This window comes from Ixodes scapularis, unplaced genomic scaffold (genome assembly GCF_016920785.2).
Source record: "Ixodes scapularis isolate PalLabHiFi unplaced genomic scaffold, ASM1692078v2 PGA_scaffold1__304_contigs__length_218370807, whole genome shotgun sequence".
Classification (NCBI taxonomy): Eukaryota; Metazoa; Arthropoda; class Arachnida; order Ixodida; family Ixodidae; genus Ixodes; species Ixodes scapularis.
Window position 1 is genome coordinate 85,481,871 of NW_024609846.1, and position 24,740 is coordinate 85,506,610.

The 24,740-nt window shown below is 45.4% G+C and overlaps 1 protein-coding gene across 1 annotated transcript in view; it reads right to left on the bottom strand.

Annotated features, from left to right (window-relative positions):
- Positions 1–651: 651 nt before the first annotated feature.
- LOC8037348 (ARF GTPase-activating protein GIT1) overlaps positions 652–24,740 on the bottom strand; it is a gene marked incomplete at its 5' end in the record, with an annotated part of 29,673 nt that continues 5,584 nt past the window's right edge. The window contains 12 exon segments of the mRNA XM_042290827.1: positions 652–3,525; positions 4,065–4,281; positions 7,126–7,276; positions 11,291–11,364; positions 11,807–11,904; positions 12,164–12,350; positions 15,065–15,132; positions 15,482–15,584; positions 16,502–16,672; positions 19,944–19,992; positions 20,128–20,173; positions 21,374–21,468. Of these exon segments, the coding sequence (XP_042146761.1) occupies positions 3,497–3,525; positions 4,065–4,281; positions 7,126–7,276; positions 11,291–11,364; positions 11,807–11,904; positions 12,164–12,350; positions 15,065–15,132; positions 15,482–15,584; positions 16,502–16,672; positions 19,944–19,992; positions 20,128–20,173; positions 21,374–21,468 (1,288 nt within the window).

Below are 24,740 nucleotides of genomic sequence, written 5' to 3' on the forward strand. Positions count from 1 at the left end.
CTGCGGTTTTCGCGGAAGCCGGTATTTTACCTTAGTAAATCAACTGAGATGTCAGACTTCGGCGAGACACAGACCCCCACTTTCTCCCAACATTTGTCATCCGATTGAAGTGTCATTGGTTTACGCTGCGGTGGCTGCGGCGCGTCCTTCTCCTCCTTCTTTTCGCCGGTTCTCATTAGGTGAGCGGCGTTTGGCAACGAAGATGTATCAGTGTAAAAACTCGATCACGTGTTCCACATGGCTAAGCATATTTTTCCCGTTAGATTTCTCCGATTTCTCCGCGCTTGACCACAGGTTTCGGTATGGCTGCTTTTGACGCCAAATACTTGGCGCTGCTGCAAAACATTAAATTTGTGGCGTCTTGACACGTATAACACCATATCAACCCTATTCTAGCAGACGGTCACGATAATTTCCAGACTCAATGGAAAGCTAGTTGAAAGCTCATCTTGGATCTAATTTAGCCACCAGTGTCAACCTGCCAGTTCAGTGGCTAGAATCTTCTTGATCGAACCGGTTTCCTCGGTATTAACCTCTTCATGATTTCCTGACAGCCATACCACAGATCAAACTAAAAGGTGATAATTGGTATCTGAATAATAAAATTCCCAGCCATTCAGTCAATGTGAGAAACAGGCTCACACGCAGACATCTTGCAACATCCTCGAACAATTTATTTCCTCTGGGTCGGCCATACAAGACAAACCGTGGTTGCAGCGTGCCACTATTCACCGAGGCACTAAAGAAAACAAAGTCCTAATCAACTTTCTAAACTAAGTTCAAGCGGTCATCCATACCGAACTGTATCGGTCAGCCACCTCACAAGGAGTGCGACAGAAGATCGAGAAAGCTGCCTGGCTTTGATGCCCGTCGTCGGTAGCCATGGATAATGCTTTTCATGCACGGTCTGTCGGTCTACTGCCTATAACCCTGCACTTTTGCTTGCATTACTCAGCATCAAACATGTAGCTGCAGCACAGTGTCTGAACACCAAGGGCTAGACGGAATTGGCACTTGGAAGCGACGGCTGTTCTCGTACACAAGTGGGCCTTTCAGCCGCTTAAAGCTTTTTTAAGCTTTCAGTATCTTGGGAAAATGTGAGTTGGCCCTAGGAAACGTCAGACGGCATTGAAGGCTACTGAATTAAAGCTGCGTAAAGGGCCAAAAGTGGCGGAAAGAAGTTGTTTCTTTGCAGCAAAATATCAGAGCACAGCAAAAGCTAGAGGCCTGCTTGCCAGTGAGGAGTCCTGTATTTGGAGAAGACAAGATAAAAGGAGGCTTGCAATCACAAATGAGTGGCATAAGCATCTAGCAGTAGTGTACTTTTTTTTTTTTTTTTTTCATGCTTTTGCTAAGGTACCACATCAAGATTTCCATCCCTTTGCAAATGATAAATAAAAAGGGAGGAACCCAGATAAACATTCAGATTGTCGTCATGAATTGCACTGCACAATGCAACACTCATAAAATGAAGTAGAAATTTGGATGAGTTGGTTTATGAATGAATGAAAACTAAGATAACACCAAAGGACAAGCCTAAAGCAGAAGGACGAAATGTTTCATCCACTTTGTCTGTCCTTCTAAAAGTGCTTCTAGGTTTAAAAAAAAAAAAAAGACAGTTTATGAGATAAAAACATTTAGACCTGAGCAGGAGATCCATTTATGCTTCCCAGTGCTTAGGAGTTTACTGCTCCGCCCTTATTTACGTGTCGCGAAATCATGTTGCAAACCACACGCACTAGGGAATCTCTGACAACAGAAACTGACGCAAAATGCTCCCAAGACCCAGATGCAAGTATCAATATCTGTCAAACAGCTACTGATACGCTGGTACAGGGAGCATGCACTGGTCTACGTGGTGAACACTAGTCACTGAATAAGCTAGGCTTAAAGCGCTCTTAGTGAGCATCGCTATAAAGCAACGCTCGCTGAGAGCTTTGCTTCCTAGTAGCTCTAGCGCATCTCAGGGAGGCTGGGAGTCATGCAGCAGTAGTTGAGTCAGCCTCTGCAGTGGAAACGTAAGTCTACTTAAATCTTGGGGCAGACTAACCTTCTGTTGCATAAACATCCATGCAGTAAATTTTACCTCTGGCATTATGAATACAAGAAATTTTCTCGTTGGCCACTTGATTTCAAAAATAAACTTGTCTCTCGGAAAATATACGCAGTGGCGTGCTGTGTCACTATTATGTGTCGCAGAAGGGGTGCCAGAGTAAACATCTATGGGAACAGTAGAAAAATATCTTGCACGCTAGGTGGGCTGCATTTCTTCGGTCGCAAACAAAGTAATTGGATGCCGCACGTCCTGTGATAGAGTCCAGGTTCGGTAGTGGGCCACTGTGCAAAACTAGGGCCGAGTGTTTTTCGCTTGAGACAAGAGATAAAAACAAAAAAACATTTAACGGAGCTTAAATCAGCTACCCTGTCGAAGGTCAAAGCCATGTCACAACGGAAGCAGAGAACGGCTGCTTGGCAGCCCCTAAAGCGAAGCTCTACTACAGTGGATTTCAAATAACACACCAGTTTGCGCTGCCCCCTTCTCAGAAGGCTCAGCTCTCCTACTGCCGCCGCCGTCAATGCGCGAGTGCTTGGGTTTCTGTGGCTGCCAGTACTAGGTGCCACTTGGCTCGGAAAGGGGTCTACTCGATGCAATGTTTACGGCTCCCGGAGTGCAGCTTCGTACATATAAACTGCACACCCCTTTGACAAGTGTCGCACTGCAGTCACCGACAAGGTGACGACTGCAGGGAGGATCTTTAGTTGTCATGTCATAACTCCAGCTCAAGGTTCCTAGCTTTGACAGTGCTTCGGTGTTTTGTGCACCTGGAGTGTGATCGTGCAGCTCGAGTGTGCACGTGCAGCTCGAGTATACACGTGCAGCTTGAGTGTGCACGTGCAGCTCGAACGTGCTCATGCACCTCAGTGTGCTCGTGCATCTTAGCACGTGTACCCATCAAAAGCATGGCGGAAAGCATGAAGCACATGCTGGAATCCAAGCATTCAAAAAACATTCAGCTAATCACACTCTGTTAGTGACATGGTGGCTCGACGAGCATCCGGCACCCCGTTTCGAGTGCAGCGGCACTCCTTGTAGGAAGACACGGCGACGCCATGCCATTACCACTTCACGCTCGGCAGGAAAGACGAAACTGCTTGGCACGCTGAAAAGTCAGTCGAGGTTCATGTAGCCACTTTTGGATACCATTTGTTAGATTCAGTCATTTCAAGTTTTGCACCAGACTTCGTCACGGTGCACGGATCCGAGACGGCGACTGCCTCGGCAGACAACGCGAGTGGCGGCCGCCGCAAAGGCTCTTTCTTGCGGTGCCGCAGGTGCAGTGGGTGGGACCGTCCCCTGCCAAAAATTTGGGAGGGAGCCCAACGCCGGGTCCTGCGTAGCAGAATCTGCAGTGCAACGACGGGAGAGGGCCAACGGTGTGCACCGTGCAATCGTCGTCCGTTTCCGTCGCTTCTCCCACGCCGGGTGGACCTTCTGTTAGTGCTGCCACAGATGACTTCCCTCTCCTGGAACGAGAACAGGTATTCCCTGAGCAGAAAGCCAGGTATAACAGACAGATAGTATTAAGTTGTCATAAGGTTGTTAGAATCGGCAATTAAACCCTCCCAACTTACAATCAAATTTTTGTATCTGTATCTTAGTCGGATTTTTTTGGAGAAACTTGCTTCGCAAAGGTGTTGGATGGCGGTAGCAGTAATAAGAAAGAACCAGAGTTTTCTGCTCTTCCCAAGATTGTACACGTTTACAATGTCGACGCCACGCTTTCGTGCCGTGGTACTCGTGCTGCATGGCTTCTCTCCCGAAAGAAGCCATGCAGCGCGCTCCATGCCTTTTGCCATGTTTTGGTTCCACATGCGTGCTCTAGGTGCTCGAGACGCCAAAATGTCGTTAAAGGTGAGAAGCTAGCGCCGGAGGCGGGACAACTGAAAAGCATCCCTGCCGTTCTCGCCCCGCCAACGACTACAGAATGCAAAAAACAATGTTTGTAGACCCCTCGAGACGCCCCTCGAGCTGTCGGAAAAGGAGAGCGGGTGTTCTCCCTCACCGGCCTGTGTGGCCTGCTGGGGGGGCGCCGGGTAGGCCATGACGAGGTGCTTGGCGGCCTTGGCCACGTCGTAGGCACACTGAATTAGCTGCTGCGTCTCCGGGTTGGCCCGTCCCTCGCGCTGCAGGCGCCGGGCACTCTCCAGCAGCTGCCGCAGGGCTGCCCCCAGGGGGCCCTGGCCCCCCCGCACAAACAGGGCCCCCATATCCAGGCTGGCCTGGGGGAGACGTAGAGGGCGCCAGGGGCTGTAGCAACTAGGGGTGTCTCGAACCTGCCGAAGTTTGCGTTCGACCGGGCTTGATGGTTTCAAGCTTTTCATTGTAGAGTACGACAAAAGTACGACTTGCGTTCGAGTTTTATGAGTGCACCAAGAAAGAAATTGTAGCGTGTCTACATTACAAAATGTTTGCAACTGCTTGACCGGGGTTACGTGACTCGTGGGCTGCCTTAGCAATGCAGGCTGTGAGGAGGTGAAAGCGTCGATTGTCTGCAGGAGCTTCTGCCTCTCCACTTGCCTCTTCTCCCTCACCGTGCGACAATGCATTCCATGCGCTCTCGCGACCAATCGGCGCGGGAGGCGTCCACCATTAAATTGCAAACGCTCCCCGTGGTTTGAGTTGCTCCCTCTCTTAAAGGAAAACTGAAGGGGTTCTTGAAAAAAAAAAAGTTTGTAGGTGAATTCTACAGTATTTTTATCCCGTGAATCTGAATATATCACGTTTGTTTCCCCCACCATGTAACTCATGCAGGTACGAGGAGGAGGAGGCGACGTACCACCTCAAGCCAGCCGAACAAGAAAATCCCGAGTGAAGCCGGAAGTAGGGGCCTTGGTTGGTGGGAACGCCCCCAAGGGTGACCGAAACCCAGCCAAAACCGCTGTAGGCGCCAAATCAGCTGTCCTTTCCGTCCAAGAGCGTCTTTTGGTTTTGGTCGTCGTTGGGGGCGTGTCCCTCCAAACCGGAAGTCTCCCCCGGCTTCACCTTTGGTGGCGTCATGTCGCCTTCAGAAGCTTCCTACCTCCATGATCTAACTATAAATTTCGAGAAAACGTGAAAGACCTCTGACCGGTCATTGCATCATGCCCAGATCTTTCAGCCGCCAAGCGCATGTCGCTCGGGAGAACAGTGGGTGCAGTTGCAAGCTTGCCGGGCGTAGTATTACCCCGCACTGACACCAGTCGGGACGTCTTTTTCTCAGCTTTATGAAAATAGTGAGTGTGTGCGTGCATAGCTTTGATAGGAGTAAGATGCACAAGAGTGGAGATTCCGAAAACTCTGAATATGATGTCACACTCCGGGAAGAAGGGGCTTCGGCGGTACTTGAGAAATTATTTCCTGCATCCTATGTGTACCAAATTGAAAAATAATCTCGGTGTGATCCTCGAAGCCGAATGAAGACGGTATGAGTGTTTTTCCTCAAATACAGAACCACATCAGTTTTCCTTTAAATCAAAGCTCTACAGGAAATTTCCTAGAAGCTCTCTAGGAAATTGAAATTGAAACGAGTTGACGCCATCTCGTGTCAGCTCGATCTCGGGAACAGGCTAACTAAATCCTTAAAAGATTATGTTTACTTTAATGTTGCATAACCATTGTGTGTCCTTTTCTGAATTCAAACGAGACCTAGTACTGCATAAAATATTTTGTTCCATATCCAAAATTTTTGTGCAGAAGTCTAGCAACACTGTTCAAAAGTCGAACTTCATAGAATTTTGCAAAAGAAGTTTGAAGGTCAAGCTTGCAAAACCCTTAGTAGTAATGCACTCTCAAGCAGGTCGGGGCTTGCACATTTATGTGCACGTTGTATGAGAACGACAAGTAGGGCTTCATGACAGCACAAAAAGTTGAAAACTATGCTGAGCATTTACGAGCGAACGAAATATACAGCCATTACTAAGACTGGGTGAAGACACAGTACAAGTAATACAGTCAGCTCGTTATAACAGACCTTGATTTTAACCAAGGTTTCGGTCTGTTGTAAGAGGAGTATGTTGTATGCAGATAGGAAGTTGAGTCAATGGCATGTAAAGGGAAACCAACCGAAGTTCACAAATCTGTATGTTATATCCAAATGTCTGTTGTAACCAGGTCTGTTGTAATGAGCGTAAACTGTACAAATACTACTGCCTGACACAACAAGCGAGACAGTTTAGTTAAATGCTTTGGCTCCCACGCAAGGAATCATGAGTAAGGCAAAGAGCAATGAGAGTAGGATGCTAAAGTCAAGCTATTCACGAACACACTTCACTTGGTGATGCCCATTTTAGTATTCAAAGAAAATATTCTATAAGTATTCTAAGAAAGGTGCACATTGGCAAATACTTTCTGAAACGTCTCCAGAATATGTTCCTTACATGTTTTATAGTAGTCTTTCTTTCAGAATTATTAAATGATAAGTTTAAATGTTCTGCTCGAATATTGCACGCCCTTTGTAAAACAGATATAAAAGCTATTGAGACAAGAATGTTCCGGTGCGAAAATGCATAATGGCGGTGCGAAGTACCGTGGGAAATCTCGTCAACTGCCACACCTCGAGCTTCTCTACCAAGAACCCATCTAAAACACTGAGTTGTGGAGCTTGTATATAAGTTGAATGTTCCTCCCAAGAATGTGATTCGCATAACATTTGCTCCAGGAACGCCAGAAATAGGAGCCGAAGCCCTGGGGGACGAGACGGCCGAGTGTGTTAATAATGCACAAAAGTTCGGAGTGCGTAGAATGAAAACTCAAACTGCAAAGGATCCAGAGCTCAATCTCCACTTCTGCCCGTTTTGAGCTGGACAAGCATCGTACCAGCGTACAGCAGTCTATCACCACCAGGTGGGGCACGTTAAAGACCCCAGGCCAGCCGTGGTGCAGCACCGGCTATGTTTCTTGTCTTCAGCTGAGACAACAGCCACCCGTCGGGGCTCACTAAATTCCGGCTGCCTTAACATATGTACAACGCAACTACTTTTCACTTGAAAACCCATCGCTTCACGAAACGACGAGGAACTGCCTAGACCACCCTGTGTGCGGTCCTTCGGCGGTGAACGGTCACACCCCGGGGTGAAGACACCTGCCTGCAAGATGTTCTCGGTGCAGGGCAGGAAGCACTCTCGTCTGCCCTCCCTGGCGGACAGCAGCAGCTCCTGGATGCGCTTGGTGATGCGCTCCGTGCGGGCAATCACCTCCGGGTAGCTGGGTAGCTCCCCCACAGCGGGGCTGCCGGAGCTGCAAGGGCACGCATGCGCCATTGTCAGTTACCACCACGGTCCCCAGCTTGCGGGGAACAGGGACAGGCAACCAAAACCGGCCAGGTTGTAGCACGTTGATACAAGTGGCGGAGCTCATAACCACGCCAGCCGGCAAGCACCTTTGCCCGTGCTGGACCAATTGACGTCAATTGGTCCAGCTCCTGCGACGCGTCGCGCTTTTCGATAACTGATCTTCAAATGCTCAATGGAATCAGTCTTTTGACACAACAAATATAGCCATACATTCAACATGCAAGTGCGAGATTGTCATTAGCAGACTGAGTTTGTCATGGTAAACTTATTTCTGAATGTGAAAGCTGTAGTTTAAGTGTCGATTCAGTATCCCTTTAACATATAACTGCCACCCTCGAGATATCTCGGGAGACCAGCCATGCACACCCCCTGCTACTCCCCAGTATACTCATGTTGCTTTTCAAACTCACTCCTTGCCACTTTCGAGACAACTCGTATGAAAAAAAATAATGCGGTCATGTTCCGCCTTCTATGGAGAGCTCACCTTAACAGAGTGAACTTGTAGGTTAGACAAGAGATGGAGCACATGTTTCTACATCCGCATCGCTTTGTCTTTATCTCGGCAGTGCAGCCATGAGCCATGGCGAGTCAGGCTGCCATCTGCGTCTGCACTTTGACAGTTGAAGAAATTCACAAACTGTTGAATGCTGACTCAGATAGAACTGATAACGATGAAGGAGCTCAGCTAAGTGACTTGTCGAGCGACGTTAGCAAAAAAGAACCCCTGCCGCCAAAAAATCTGAGCAAGAAGAGGAAACATGACGAGCAGAATTACTGTTGGAAGAAGAAAAAATTCAAGCCTCAGGAGCACACTTTTGACCCATCATCTTTAGGGATCTGTAACGGCATCACAGCAAGGTCCAGTGAGCTCGAGATTTTTAATGCGAAAGCATTAACAATCCCACGGAGTAGAGCTGGCGGTGTCTGTAACTGCAAAAAGCGCGAAAGAAATGCCCATTCTCCCATTGGTTGACTAAAACGGCTCCTAGATAGCCACTGGCAGCCGCTTCACGAGTGCGCGCTCGGCTGCCGCTCTCATGTCGGGCATTGCCGGAGGACGAGGGGGGGCTGCTGCCATTTCATGAGAACGCGCGCTCGGCCGCTGGCCCTAACCTTGGCAGTAGCGAAACATGGCCATCTCCGCCAATACACCGCAGACAAACTAAGGGAGCAGAAGAACAACATTCATGCTTTCCCATTTCACAACTCATAAGAAGCGCTTAAGTGCCCTCAGAATTTTTTATTTAAAGTTTTTTTACATCCAATACTGTCAGTGTTGCCAACTCAAAAATTTAAAACCCGCAGTCGGAATCCTAAAAACCGCTAAAAAACCGCTAAATCCCGAACACAGTGCAAAACAACTTTTTAAACTTTTTTTTTTTTCTTTAATGTTTGACAAAGGTATAATAACAATATAGATCACATCAATGCCATCTGAAAGGAAGCTTTCCTTTTCCTTTGACTAAAAATCTGTCACGCCACGCCACAGTTCACCCAGGTGATCCGAAGCCAAAATTGCAGAGTGAGCGCATACGAACATGGCAAGGGACCCTTCAGCAGTACGTGACTAGTCTGACCCGTTCAACTCGTACAGTCATCTGCTACCAGAGGAGAAAGGTGCAGCGGCCGAAACATGCTTCTTCGTTGCAGCGTGCGCGACCAAATCCACATTATTCGCAGATAGTTCCGTGTTGAAATAGCGGCACCTGGCTCGTCTGATATCACCAGGAACCTCCAGTAGCCAGTCTTTAGGTTTGGGGTCTTATAGCTAGTCTTTTCTAAACTTTTGAGCGTACTTCATCGCACCCATTTCACGAAACAGTGACAAAAACGTCAAAGGAAAATTTGAACATTCATGCTGTTCAAACGTGTGTGCACAAAACAGGGAGGCATGTTCCGATATTTGACGCCTTAATGTTTTGATGACGTCACAGGCGTTACCCTCACAAACCAGAACATTACTCAGAGTAAGCGAAGACGACTGTGGCTTATTATCCTTATTATTATGGATATGAAAGGTGCATAGTCGACAGTAAATCAATATAAAACTTCTATATCTCTAAAAAAAACCGCCAAGATTACATAAAACCGGCTAAAAATCTCGCCGCCCGCAAAAAAATTGTTTATCCCGCTAAACAGAACCAAAAACCGCTAAGTTTAGCGGGAAAACCGCTAAATTGGCAACACTGGATAGTGTGGATGCAACTGTGGAGCAGACAAACATTTTCCAGCGCCAAATAGTTCCCGCACCAACACAAGCGGCCGGATCCCATATACAGCAGTGGAAAGATGCGACGCCATGCGAGTTATACATATTTCTTGCAGTCATAATGCTCATGGCACACGCAAGAAAGGGCACCATTGCTGAGTACCGGCCAATGAATCTCCTCTTTAGTGCACCCGCATTTTCAAAGTTGATGAGTTGCAACTGGTCCCTCCTCATCTAGAGGCTTCTTCATTTCTTCGATAATGAACATCAGATTAATGGCGACAGGCTGCACAAGGTGCACTTGGTCCTCTCGACGCCGCGAAAAAAAACTTTCAAGAGGCACCAAAAAACTTTCAAGAGGCCCCCATCTCCCTTCCAGTATCTTTGCATTGACGAAAGCCTGCTGCTTTTCAACAGGCGGTTGTCGTTCGAACAATATATCCCGTCCAAACGAAGCAGGTTTGGCCCAAAATCATTTGTACTCTGTAACGTAAAGACAGGATCAGTGCTGGACATAGTGATGTATGCCGGACTCTCAACTGAAATCAACAACTCTGAGATAGGGTATGGAGCATAAGTTGTTCTCACTTTGTTGAACAAGTACCTGGACAAGGGGCACATACTCTGGGTTGATAATTGGTACACTAGTCTGGCCATGTTCGCCTACCATCTCGAAAAACAAGACCCATGCCTGCGGTACAGTGCGGAAGAACAGGAAAGGTGTCTCACACAAAGACAAGATACTGCAAGAAGGGGAAACCAGTGAGATGTGCAATGACCGGCTTCTCTCTGTCTGCTGGAAGGACAAATCTGAAGTGCACAGGCTTGCAATGAAGCATGCATAGAGGCATGGTAGAGTAAGCAAAGGTGGACGAGAAGACTGGCGAAAGCAAAGAGACACCCCGGTGCGTCGCTGAGCGCAACTTGCGCATGGGAGCTGTGGACCAAAAAGATATGGTTGTGGCCGTGACTAGTACTGTCACAAGGAAGTCCATGAAGTATTACAAAAAGCACTTTTTTCACCTCTAGGGCATCACTGTCCTAAACAGCATTACACTCAAAAATAACCGCTTCCCTTAAAAAAAAGAAAAAAAAAAAGAGCATGGCGGACTTTTGGCTTGAACTAGTCCGCCAGATAATCGAGAAGTTCTACGAGAGAAACTCGAAGTCAAAGGGAGGACGCCAGTCAAAAGGTGAACATCTGACGTGGCCGACAGGGTGTCACCTCCCGTCTCAAATACCGCCAACTGCAGCGAAACAGAACCCAACATGAGTCTGCCTTGTATGCACTCAGACACAAATGCGACGAAAGCTGGGAAGGGAATCTTGCTATGTGTGTTCTAGCTGCCAGGTGCCGCTTTGTGTGGTGCCTTGTTTTGAACAGTTTCACACTAAAAAAAGTTTTCTAAACTGCTGGACATCCTAATTCGCAGCTAATTATTTTGTTGATTGTTGCATTAATCATTTGTAATCAGTAAGACCTTTTTATTTAGATAATCCCAAATAAATATGGTGAGATGTCCTGCGGAGCATCATGGTGCATACTAGCATGAAATTTCTACTGAATCAATGTGCAAAAAAAAAACCCGTAGGGGGTGAGGAGCAGTCAGAAAAAAAAATCCAGCAGTGAAAGGGTCAAAGGTCCATTAGACAAATGCCATGACCTTTTTTTCTAGGGCCCGCTACTGCTCACTTCAAATCGCAGTTGCACCTGATCGCCCCGTAAGACTCTCCCTGGGGTCCACCCACCTTGCCCGCAGGGGCTCCAGGGAGTTGTCGTAGTCTCCGCTTGCGTGAGACCACTGCCCAGACTGCATCTGGCCCTGCACATCAATACAGACATATGAGAACAGCTCCAGCCAGGTCAGAAAAATCCTTCATGGAGTCTTGGTCAGAACAATCTTTTATAGAGATTCTGAGCAACACAGAGGTGACCACCATCATTTATGAGCAAATGATCTAAAGATGGTTTCATCACGTGGCTACTGAACCTTAAAAAAATCCAAGCAAGAAAAGCAAACGTACAAGCTAAGTAACAACCAAATCTGCTACCGGATCACCATCCCATGCTTGTATTCCCCAGTACGTCAAGCTCAAAGTTAGTCATGCATGCAATGGCAAAAAGACTTTTCCCCCGAGTTCTGAATTTATGTACGGTATTAGTTTCTTTGCCAACACCCCAGTGTAAGAAGAACGGTAGAAAGCCAGCCAGAAAGTAAAAAAATGCTTCCAACTGGAGGAGGAGAGAGACATGTGTGCTCCTACCAGTCCACTGTCGTCCCTGGGCATGTTGTTTGGGAAGGCCCCCAGCTGGCGCCACTCGCACATTGACTGGGGGCGTTGCGAAGGACGGCGTAGAGTCGCTGAAAGAGAGTTGCGGCTCCATTTATTCGCCGGACTCGCAGCAGACTCTAACATGGTGACAGTGCACCGGACTGACAGGCAGAGGAAATGCCAATGTTGCCCAACAGGACCCGGACACACTCTCGACTTCTAAAAATTTGGCCCGTCGACCGGTGTTGTATTGGACCGACCGTCGTAAGGCGAAGCGAAGTGCCTACGATGCGCCGCGTATCCGGGAGTCTATGGCCCAGTTCCGAGCGGGAGCGCTGCCCCACCTACCTGGTGGGGGCGAGGGTGCCGGGGGCGGGGGTGCCCTGGGGGCCGCCGCCCTTGCGGGGGACCGGTGACTTGCCCTGAGGGCTTCCAGCTCATGCCTGAGGGCGGCCTGGCTCCGCTCCAGCTGCGATAGCTGCTCCCACAGCTGGGCCGTCTGCGCTGAGCACGGGCAGCACTCACCCTGGAAGGACTGCGTGGGGGGAGCGGTGGGTCAGGTGGTGCGGTTGTAGGCGGCCGGACTTGCCTTGGCAATGGTGCACAGACGCATTAGGGTTGTGGTATCATACTGTTCAAACCATCAACCGTGGAGTATAAATGCATGAAACTGCTATTTTACGCCGTAAGGACTAGCTAAAGTCTAAGACAATACAAGGATTTGTTTTCCATAATCGTTCGGCATCGGTGCAGTTGTACGACTTATCAGTTTTAAGAGTAGTGTAGTAGTTTGTTGTTTTTTTTTGGGGGGGGAGGGGGCATTTGGTTTGCAGGAATACAGACGGGGACTTCTTTGCCGATTTTCAAAAGTCGCAAATTTTATGGCACCGTTATGCTTTACCCATAATTAGTGTGATTTTACATGGATTTCTCACATTAGCTATAATGTTTTCATTGATTTTAGACTATTTTTTTATAACTCGGTAATTAAAATGCTGCAATTAACACCAGTGATGATAATTAGCACACTTTTGACTGTCATACTTGGTCACGCATTTGAAATTGAGAAATTACACATTAAAATATTTTCATTTTAATATTATTATTATTATTAAAACAAATCACGGTGTGCCCCAAATTAACGCCACAATCACAAAAATAGCCATTGAACCATAATAAACTTTTCGGAAAGGTATCGTTTTGTTTTCTTTTTAGCGTATGAAAAACTCTGACATTGTTACCAAGATAGACAAACAGTCAAACACTGGATGCAATATGCGTCACGCTCTGCGTTAAAAAACACTCATACTTTAGCTGTTTGACTCAGATTCCGTCTTTGGGTTTTTGTAGTGAGAACAGCGTTCCTTAAATTATATGTTTTGTGAACATAATGTAAAAATGTTAAAGTAAAAATAATGTTAAAGCAATTAATCATCTTAATACCCAAAAACCTTTTAAAGGCGCGCAGTTCACTATTTCCCATAAAAATTATCTGAGCGAGAAAAGGCAGTGCAAACGCACAAATATCAGCAGTGATTTTTTCAACAAATACAATATTCTATGTTACCCCCAAGGTGTATGAAAGATCCTGTCTTTAAAGGGACAGTGAAATCTCCAAAATATTTGGAAGTGCCTGGATCGAACATGCACGCCACAAAATAAAGTTTCCACAAACAACTTCTTTTACTAAACAATTACGATGTGAGACACATCTTGGGTAATGAAGTAATCCAAAATTAAGACCTATACCAAAAATATAAATCCAAAATAGAGGTTAGTTTCGGTTTTACTCCAGAATTAAAACAGCGCCACCTGGCGTGAATATTACTCTAAACACCATTTTTGTTTTCAGGATAAAGAGGTGACCTGCGCTCTTAACACCCTAGCATCCTCGTATTTCCAGAAATAATTTGTTTCGCTTAGTGAAGCCAGCAGACTAGACCGGGTCAGCAGCGGCACGCATCTCCGACCCTCACTATAACCACCATTTTGGAAAACAAGTGGCGCCACCTATAGTGAATTGGAGTTGCGAATACAGTCTTGATGATGCTGACAAACACCAGGGAGCACGGAATGTGTCCCGCACAAACCACACTACGTGTGTCGTTTGGGCAAGATTTGTCAATCTTTTTATTAACCATTTTTTTTCCCTTATTTCTTTTCTTCCCTACTTTTCATTTATTTTTGTTATTCTATTTCTATTATTTTATATTTATTTCTGACATCTATTTTACATATTTATTTGATTTCTTGTTTACTAATTTATTTTTCGTTTATTAATTTAGTTATTATTTTATTTGTATGTTTATTTATTTCATTAACTTTTTACCCTCCAAAACCTGCCGTTGTTGCCAGCACTTTTGCATTTAAATATAAATATTGACTCGTCCCTACCAGCTGCGCTAGTAGCTTTGTGGCTATAGCATTTGACTGCCACCCCACCGACCTAGGGGATCAAACTTTATGAACGTTATATATAATCTTAATTGTCTCCCAGCATGTCACTCATTAATGACGCTCGCTACAACACTCGCCATGACGTCCATTCATGACAATCTTTTCATAGAAAACGCTGCATAAAACACATTTTTCGTTAAAAGCACATTAGTTCTGCAAAGATTTGTTAATACAAATAATATACCGGTTACAGAATACAGTAAACAACTTAATTTTTGCGGGCTCAAATTTTTGCGAATTGGGCCAAAGCTGAAAATTTGAAATTATTCGCGGGTTCTAATTTTCGCAAATCAAGTGTAGCTTCCGTAGCATTCACATATTGCCTGAATACTTCGCGGGACGTATTTTTTGCAAACTGTAGGCGATTCGCGAAAATTAGGTCCTCGCAACAATTTTGTCTTCTCCAGTATAGCAGTTAGTAAAATAAGGTAATCCAGGGGCTGTCAAAATTGTTGACACTAAAGAACACCTATTTGTCCAGAACAGCCAATGGGGAAACTCTTCTCTTCTTGGCACTGCTGCGAGTGGAAGCCAATTTATTCTTGCGTAAATCTTCTCCATCCTGCGGACTTCCCCTAAAACTCGTTTTATCAAACGCAATAAAATGGTACAGAAGTCTACAGCTCATAGAGCGCTTATGCGAAGGATTAAGGCAGCAGTCCAAGTCTCACACACAGTGATGAGGACGGGGCTGCACGTCCTTGTCACTGTGCTGTAACTGCAACATGATACGAGTTTGCGAAGTACCAGCTGCTGACTGCATGTGGCACGAGCAAGGCTGCTGTCACCCACCTGGCTGTTCTCTTCGTCCGAGGCCACACTGTCGTACAAGGGCTCGTCGTCGCTCAGACTTGAAGGTCCTGGATGAAAAAAGGGAACACACCTGTCTGCTTTGTGCCCGTTTTTGACTGACTGTGGAATTAATGTATCCTGACAATTACTCTCTCTGGAAAAAAAAAAAGGGGGATCCCAGGTAAGGCATCTCGGCGGCTGCCATCATTCTGCAAAGGGCGTACTTAAACTTTCAAAGCGCAGTCTCTCAGTGCAATGTTGCAGCCACTCCAATGCATTGCAAAGAATTCTTTTCCTGGCAAGCTAGATTAAGCTTGGCCTAACATCCCCAGCCAAATGAGTTATTCACTCAGCCGAGACCGGAATGAGTCCACACGGGCGCACTCGTAACACGGAACCTGAGAACCAGCATCTTACCGCAGTGCTGGGACCCTAAGTGTCTCCGCTTGGCTTCCGACAGGATGTCGATGATGAGGCTGGCAAACTCACGGGCGTTCAGCCGAGCCAGCTTCTGCCGTCCCTGGAAAAATGCGAGCAAGGTTTCACCCACTTCTCTCCAGCATGGAGTGCTGCAGGCACCTCGAAAAAAACATGAACAATCCAAGCTTACTTACAAAAGGCAGACTGTGGACGTGGGATGTAACATAATTTTGACTAAGGGTGTATTCTGCCAGTTGTCACATAAGCATACTCAACATCTGAAGCGTTACCTTAGTTTGTGCAAAAAGAAGTATATATAATGAAAAGCCTCCACTGCCCTCCATGCACCTCTTCAGGCGGCGCCAATTTGAAGTCTCCACTTTCTTTGGTACCGCCAGACACAGGCAATGTTTGAACTGAACCAGTTTGCTCAAAAAATGAAAATGACAGCCTGCGAATGACAGCTAGTGCCATCTGTGAGCTGCAGTGCCGGGTAGCTGGCGTTGCATCTGCTCCCGACAGAGGACGGTAGCCTTTGATTCAGAACTTGAGAAATTGCTCATAACGCTTGATTTGAGCAACATAATGGGCCATTTCTCTCACCCTACGGATATTTCTACCCTATGGATATTAAGCCAGAAAAATGGGATGGGCAACCTTTTGAGACATTACGGCAAACAAACAGGGTTCATTTTTACGCCACGAAAACAAGCCTTCACATTTCCTTGGGCAGATCTGGTACGTTTGCACAAAATCTGGAAGAGAGCTGCAATCTCACAAACAATCCTGATCACCGCTAGCAAAGAAGTTCTAAACTCGTGAGAAATTTTCAATACTTGTGACTTTCGACACAGAAGACTGAGCAAAGGCTTGCAGCCACACAAGAGCACTGCTGCAATGCGCTGCATCCAATTAATTCCATCTCTTTACTTGGCATGCTCTTTCAATGAGTTCCTTCCTGAGGCACCTGCCAAGACTAGACGCTGCTGAAAGAGAGAGAGAGAAAGAGAAACGTGCCTGGTTGCGTGTGGACGAGAGCTCGGGGTTGACGGGCAGGAAAGGCACCGACTGCCGGTCTGCCACCAGGGCACTCTGGCTCTGCGTCGACAGCCAGATGGCGTCGTTCTCCCGACGGTCCACTTCGTCGTGCACATCCCGCGCCAGCTCCGCAAAGAGCGCATCTGGCAGCTGCAACGACAGTGCCCCGAAGGGTTCGCACTTGCGGGCACGCCGTCCCTCCCGTGCCAGAACGGAGGAACTCCCTTTGTCTCATAAGAATGCAGAGGGTGCCACAGGTGTCTAGCTGGGGGTATAATCGGAGCTAGCTTAAAAATAAAATTTAAATGTTTTTTTAAGACTGAGCGAATATTCCAGTTTTTGAAAGGTAGTTCTGAAGTGTTGATTGCGTCGGGTTAGCCCCGTTGAGTGCGCTTCTCTCCGAGCACTGATGCATTGCGGAGATGCAACGCCCCAAAAGCGAACGCCGTGGGTGCTGCTTCTTCGAAGTGTACCATTGCTCGGTAAGAAGCGCTCACAACGGGGGTAACCCGCTGTGATCAACACTTCAAAAAGAATGAATATCACAGTCGCACGTTCAAGAGGAAAGCACACTTTTAAAACGGGATGGTGCAAGCGCGCGCCTTGTGTAATTAAAAATAAAACGGAAAACTTGTGAATGTTGATATCTACGTTAAAGCAAAATTTCCTAAATTCAACTGCGACTGCATTGTTCAGTTGTGATTGTCTCTTTTTTTCTTTTTTCGAATAAACCGATCTCATTAGCCAGCTTGGTTACACCACCGCTGCCGCAATGCATCGAGGAAACTTTAGTCTTTTTGCACGTGCAACAACCTTGCTGGAGCTCTGCGCATGCAGAACCCGAGACGTCACGAGCCGTCTCGGGCACTGGAGCCAGCCTCCTGTGAACTCAAGTTATGGCGGCCTCACACGTGCACCCGACACTTGGGAAGATCGGTCTATTCAGGACTGAAGAAAGGATACTTGCATAAAGCGAGGAGCTTTGTAAATACCCTCCATTAAGTATAGCTGGGCACCTCTATAGGTTTAATTTTGTGCCAAATCCTCGTCTACTTGCTATCCCAATACAGGCATTAAACTTCCTAAGGCCAAAGTCCATAAATATAACTACCACATTTTCCGGACTATACTCTACCACCTGGTGCACAGTTTGCAAGGGCAAATTTGGGGTTGAAAATAAAAGTTTTTGCTTAAATAGTTGCAACCGGTGCGTAGCCCGCACGCTGTCTCTAGTCCACACGTAAAAATTACCATACACAGCACACCTTCACAAATGCCTGCTGTACAAGCTCACAAACAAGCTTGTGTCATTTGTAAATCAACATTAACATACTCCGTTATTCATAAAATCCTTCATGTCTTGTTAAAGCGAACAATCTAGAAAAAACAAATTCTTATGTAGTCTGCACCTGCCTGTAGATAGTCCGCATTGGGTAAAATTTAAACTTCTAAGCATATACAATCCAATCCATTTATAACGAGCAGCAGGAAATGCTACGATCAGTTCGATATAGCAAAAATCATTTACAACGAACTTCCAAGGCGAGTTTGTTGTAAGCCGAAGAGCTTGTCTTTTTCTCCTCTCTTCAATTCCGCCTTTAAACAACGCGCTGAAAACAGGTTTTTTTTTTTTTTTTTTTTTGCATGCATGCAGAGTTTATTTTTTTAGCTTACCTCCCCTTTTGAATCGCTTCTCTTCGCTCAATTTTGTTCACAACTTGAGCCTCTGGAATTTTCTTTCTTTCCTACTTATTTTTTTGGAGAAGGGACAGGCTAGAAGACGATTGTTTGCACGTTTTTGGAAGCCTTCACGGGCGAAAAAGTTTGATATACAGGAAAACCTCGTTATAACAAAACGGGATATAACAAACTAATGGATATAACAAAGCAATCATAATTCCCCTTCCTTGCTATTAGGGAAGAAATGAACATTGGCTATAACAAACTAATGGTTATAACGAAATAATTACGATCGCTCCTTCAACTTTGTTATAACGAGGTTTTCCTGTAGCCAATATGTTGTTTGTTATAAAACATATGTTTTACATGAATTTTTATTTAAATGTTCCGCGAGTTCGATATTGACAATAATTCGCTGAACGTGGGTTCGTTCTAAACAGGTTTCACTGTATATCCCGCGGACAACAGACAGGAAAATACGGTACTTAGATTACAAAGAAATTTAGTTTCGAAATGGACAAGAGGAAGTTTAGAAATAACCTTCATGATTTGAAATGAATTTTCATTTCAGCATGGTGGAACAGTAGTGAAAGGCTTGGAGAAACTATTCAGAATCAGATTAGAAAATATTCAGCATAGCCACTATTTGCTTCAAACTCAAAATCCACTATTTGCACATGCACCTCAATATTATATGTATAGAGTCAGGGGACGTGGAATGTGCAGTGTGCTTTGAGTTGAGCCGGGTATCCATTTTTTATTAGTTTTCCTGAGCTCAGGGGACCAAGAAATTTGGAATGCCTGCCCAACTTAGCGACCATGTGACAAATTTTTTTAATGCTCTTTAGCAATGTTACGCTCACAAAAACAGGCCCAAAAAGGAATGTTCTTCGTTCAAACAAAGTCAGACTTGTAGCAGACCAGTGCGGCTGAAGCAAATAGCCATGTGCATCCCAGACTTGCTAGTAGAAGCATCTGTTTCCTTTGCACTGTGAACTGCATGATCCGTATGCCCAAAACATATTTCAGCAGTTTTGTTTCCTTTCCTCAAGCAGGTTGTCGTTGTGCACGCACGCAATTGGCCAAGGCAATGTAAAATTGATACAGCAACTACTACCTCCTACTTCTCTTAGAAAAAAAATTCAGAGTCCTCAATGGGAGTAGGATAGAAATATAAACCATCTTCTAACATTTTGCGTGAAGCTGGGATTTATTGCTCGATGTTAAACGTCACTAACGTTCTGGTTGCAAGTTCCTTTCAAAACACCGGCCTAGGGGCCTTCCTATTTTCTATAAGGTATGTAGAAAGACATCCTCCTTTCTACAGTTTGCTTCACACTCTTTCTAGACATTTTACTTTCTACAACTTTGTGTTGCATGCCCGCTGCATGCAGGCTACCAGTGCAAGGTTGTCTTTCTGCATTCTGGGATAAACGTTCCAACCGATGCCATCTCCACGCCTGCCCCCCTTCAGAACTCATCCTCGAGTTTTTGGAGCTCGTCGTTTTTAGTTTCGTAGTTACTGGCTTAACAGACCCCTGTGTTGAACCATTTAGTGACAGAGAGTGGGAGCTGAGGACTCTTACTTCTGTAATGCACCGGTCGGCAAACAATGAATGTTTGGACCCAGGCAGCATACGGGGAACAGAGAATTGGCCCTGCGCTGGCACGGGTTGGATGAGTGAGGGGGAAGTCAGATTCAAGAGTGCATGCGAGAACTCGGAAAGAGAGCTGCACCTACCATCTGAAGCTTGTGCTTGGCCACCTTGGCAAGTTCTGACAACTCCAGGCTGTAAAGAGAGACAGGGCAATTCAAATGTGCAGTGGTGAAACAATTGCAACAGATATTAACCGTTCAACACGAAAATGTGCCGTCCGCCGACAGATGCAATCCCTTCCCTGGGAGACTGCAAAGTGGCACGTACCAGTCGGACATCTCCGGGAGGATGAAATGCTGTCCCAGCTGGTGATCTGTAACACAAGACCAACATATGGAGGGGCTAACGTGAGTGCACAGAAACACTGGAATAAAGGCCCGTTCACACTTTTGCGACCTCTTAAACCTAGGTTTCTTAAAACCTCTTAAACCAGAGAACACACTGGCGCCATCTATTGGGAAGCAGTGTAAACTCGGCGGTCCGGCATATTTTTTTTATTTCTCGCGCATTATCCTTTCTTTTTTGGCTCAAAAAACTTTTGTCAATGTTATAAACGAGCCTTTCTATGGTTATTACGCACATTTGACCTCGGAAATCCCGCAAAACCTTCGCTCTTGTGAAATGCAGTTCCAGGGTCACCGCATAGATGGCGCCACAATACCAGTGTGTTCCCTCATTCTAAAAACATTTAAGAAGTTTTAAGAGATCCTCGTCTCTCTCAGTCGTACTCGGTCGTACTCGGTCGCAAGAGTGTGAACGGGCCTTTACTTTTTTTTCTATCAGTGTGTGAAACTTTAAAAAAGAATTAGCCATAATTCGTAATTCATTGCTCCGTATAAAAACAATAGCAAAAATGTACAAGTTTTGTGTTTTTCCGTAAGGCAATGAATGACACGTGCCATAAGTGGTTTCAAATACTCCATGGTACTGCAAGCAAATCACTAAAAAAAAGTATTCACACATAATTGACCTTTTGCGAATAAGAATGCCTGTGGTGTCAAGCAAACCTGGATTTCTGCTATATTTAAACCATTTGAATGAACGGTGGGAATTATATCCGTTGCCTCGCTGGGAGAAATCTTTTTGGGGAAGTAGTGTTTCTTTGAAAGATTGTATGCTCCTGGGGGGGGGGGGGGGGGAGATGCTATATGCCAGGCACAACAAGTGAGGCTCTAAATTACAGTGCCTGGAACACATTTCCAAGAGGGATGGTTTAGCTGCCGTTTCTGCCCATGCAGCAACAAAATGGATTATGGGAACCACCAGAAAACTCTACGGGCTGTTGCAATCCCAACGATTGGCTGCGGAAGGCGTCACAACCATTATGGCATGTCAGCCCGCGTTGGTCAGAGTTTCCGGTTTGAGAGCAGGCTTGAGCAGAATGGGCGTCCGCTGCCTCTGCTGTCGCGCAACTGCCGGGATTCGTGGCAAACCACGGCAATCCACAGTTGTGACGACGCCGTGCAGAAAATGAAGCGAAAAAGCAGAGGAGGCAGGTCGCCCCTGAACCCACCTGGCTTCCTGCCACTGAGGTAGAACGCCAGCCGGTCAGTCACCTCGAACTGGCACTCTTCCAGCCGCTGAGCCAAGTCCATGTGGCCAGCTTCCCTGAGACGATAACGGGAAGGCAAGATGTGCATCTCAAATCTTGCTATAATAGCACCTCGCCGACACATTCCCGGCTTATATGTTTTCCCGGGTGTTCTTTTCCCCAAACGCCCCTCACGTTTCTTAGGAATATGTGTTTTAAAGAAAACACTGGTCTTAGAGCTTTCTTCCTTATTTTTGGTCAAGCCCATTGAAACAGCACAGACTTGTTCAGACTTTAGTGCTGATTTCAAATATCTGTTGTTCTCAAATTAGTAGGTTAATTCTCAGGATAATTATAATTAACCAGACTTTGTTTCCAGAAACAATAGTGAAAAAGCATTGCTTTTAAAAAGAATGTTTTAACATGCGGTTAGATACTAAGAATTATGAAGAATACAATGTTGGAAGCACTTTTTAGATTGAACCATTATAAGCGATTTTACAACACACTGAAGTTCAGTGCTTAATGTGTGGCTACCAAGCAATAAGACAACGTTGGGTCTAGAGCACGGTGTAGGAAAACTCTTTAGGTGTAGAGACTCCGCTCTACGCCGCAACCAGATAATGACACCTCGCGTGCTTCACTTCATGGAGCCACTCCCAGATGGTACCGTAAGTTTCAGGCCATCCGGCAGCGCACCGGGCCGCCTGTGCTAGCTGCCTGCTCGACGTGCAGCTTGCTTTCCGGTGGCTACCGGTTCGCGTACGATGTGGTATGTAGGTGGGGCCATTCAACTATTATCTCTCTCAGCACACTGAAGTATTTATAACCCAAAAAATGTCAGACGGACAAACAAGAGTAAGTTCCTGATACCAGCCGATACGGCGGTCTACGAGTCAAAAACAAATATCCTTCTCTTGTAGATAGTTTCTAGACTAGCTTACATTCCGTCGTTTGTTTCCTCAGTAGCGCGATACTAACGTCGGTAAGTGTTTGTAAAATGAATAAACTCTGATTGTACCGCAGGTAAACAATAACTTGAGCGCGACCGAAATAAAAAAAAAAAAAGAATGCACAAAAATAAAGAATGATTAACACAAACCTTGTTCACAGATAATACGGAACAGAATTGTTTTAAGCACCGTTCACATGACTTTTCTAATATATATATATATATTGGGTTTGCAAATTCCCGTTGGGTCGGCTGGACTATTAAAAAAATATTTTGTCAACATGTGAGGAAGCTAACGTGATTATTCTTTTACATTTTAAGGCAGCCTTTGAATCCTGCTAAATTGAGCTGCTGGCCGAATTGGCACAAAGTTACATTTTTTGCACGCAGAGGTTAATAAAAGCAGCATTCTTTGAAAGGTTCACTTTGTTAGTACACTTACATTTGCATGTAGCAGATTGCAGCAAGTTTATAGTAACCACACTCGTCAAGGAAAGCAAACCGGTTTTATTAATGGCATTTCTGATATAAGTATAATAATAATATCACAAACTTCAACAAAAAATTAAAAAAAAATTCCTGCAAAAAAATTGCTCCAAAAAAAAAAAAAAACGCCGTTAAAACATTGTTTAAGGGGAGACACCCCCTGGGAGGGTCAACTTTTGAACCCTTGGCTTAAAATTAATGAAATTTACAGGGTAGCCTGGTGGTCACGCTAGAGGGTGCATAACAAAATTTTAGGTCTGTTGGTTAAGTGGGAAGGAAATTAGGGCAGCTTCTATCAGCAACACCCCTACACTGTTTAGTTAATCTATCGTCAGAAAACTATCACAATATTAAAGATTTTTATTCGCTAGATATGTAGCAGAATGCCTAGGAGGTGCGCCTATGGAAAGGCTTTTGTAAAAAGTAATTGATTTCTATCAATTTTCTCTTCTGCGAAATTGGTCCACTTTTTGGTCTTTTCTGTCTCCGACAAAATGTCAACAGTTTTTATAAAAGACATCCGTAAAGTGACAAACAAACTCCATAGGCGCATTCCTTATTAAATTTCAGTCAGGAAAAGTGAAGAACGAGCCTTTCCTGTATTTCCATTCTCAAACGATAGATTGACTAAAATGGAATTTATACAAAAAAGTGGAACGGAGAAAAATATGTTCGAAGTGCTCCATACCCTACCTTCCCTTTAGCTTTGGTGGACAGAAAATAATTTATAAAAAATTAACTATGCAGTGTAAACTAGTGAAAATTTCTGGGAATACTCTCTGGATGTAGATGGATGTAAATATGTAATTTTTCAAAATCAATGTTTTTTGAAGAATCTTTTTTTCTCCGGGTAGTGTCCCCCCTTAAAGGGCAACTCCGCTTCTTTTCCAGTAGTGCAAAACTATACAGTTCTCTTTGTTATCATCTACAAAACCCCCATGGCAAATATTACGACGAAATTCCGCCTAGAAGTTCATTAAAATCGCTGTCAAAGTTTGACAAGCACGAATCCGCTGGTTTTGGATGAGACGTGCGAGCCAGACAACACTGCCCGGCTGCATTTCCGCTTCCTCCAAATTCCTTCTCCCGGCACGTCCGCGACGTCATCAAACATGTACAGCTTTTTCTTTTTTTCTTTATTTCCGGGGAGAGCACGGGTGGCGCCAGCGCCGTGAAAGACGTGAGTGACGCGCTCGGCCGGCCCGGCGCTCGACTATTGATACTACTGATAAGCCGATCGCCTCGTTGAGCGCGGCTTGTGTTACATCGCATACTTTGAACACCAAGTAAAAGGAGGAGAGGGAAGCTGCTTTTGTAAGAATTTTGAGTGACAGGTTAATCTTCTATAATCTTCTGGGAGGAGAATGGCGACGCCTGTGCTAATCCAGGAGGCACAAAGGAGGATCCTGACAAGAGGGGAGCTCCTTCTTCCCCTTGTATATCACGTGGGTGTACATGCTTAGTGATGCCGAATATACAATGTTGTCCGGCTTTGCCACCGTTTCGGTTTCAGTTTGTGATCATGGCTAGAGTAAAATTACACGAAAAATATTTTATTTTTCGCGAAACAAAAGATTGGGGACTGTTTTTGAGTGCTTCAAAAAGCAAAATCGGCCACTATCTCAAAATTTTTGAAATTAAGCGGAGTTGCCCCTTAATGTATGACACACTCTATGGCTGATTTTTGGAGTTCTTTTCCACATTACGAGCCGCACAGTCAGGACTCTTTCTTTTCTCGAGACTGCTTTTGCATCTTGCTTTTTTTCCTTTGCGTACTGTCGCATTCTCATGCGATCCGAACCCTTTTGCACGTTCGACTGAAACCGAAGAAGCGACTGCCTTCCACGGAGGCGTCTGTATTCCACCAGAACGCCAGACAGAATCCGACCCTGAACAGATGGGCAGTCTGTT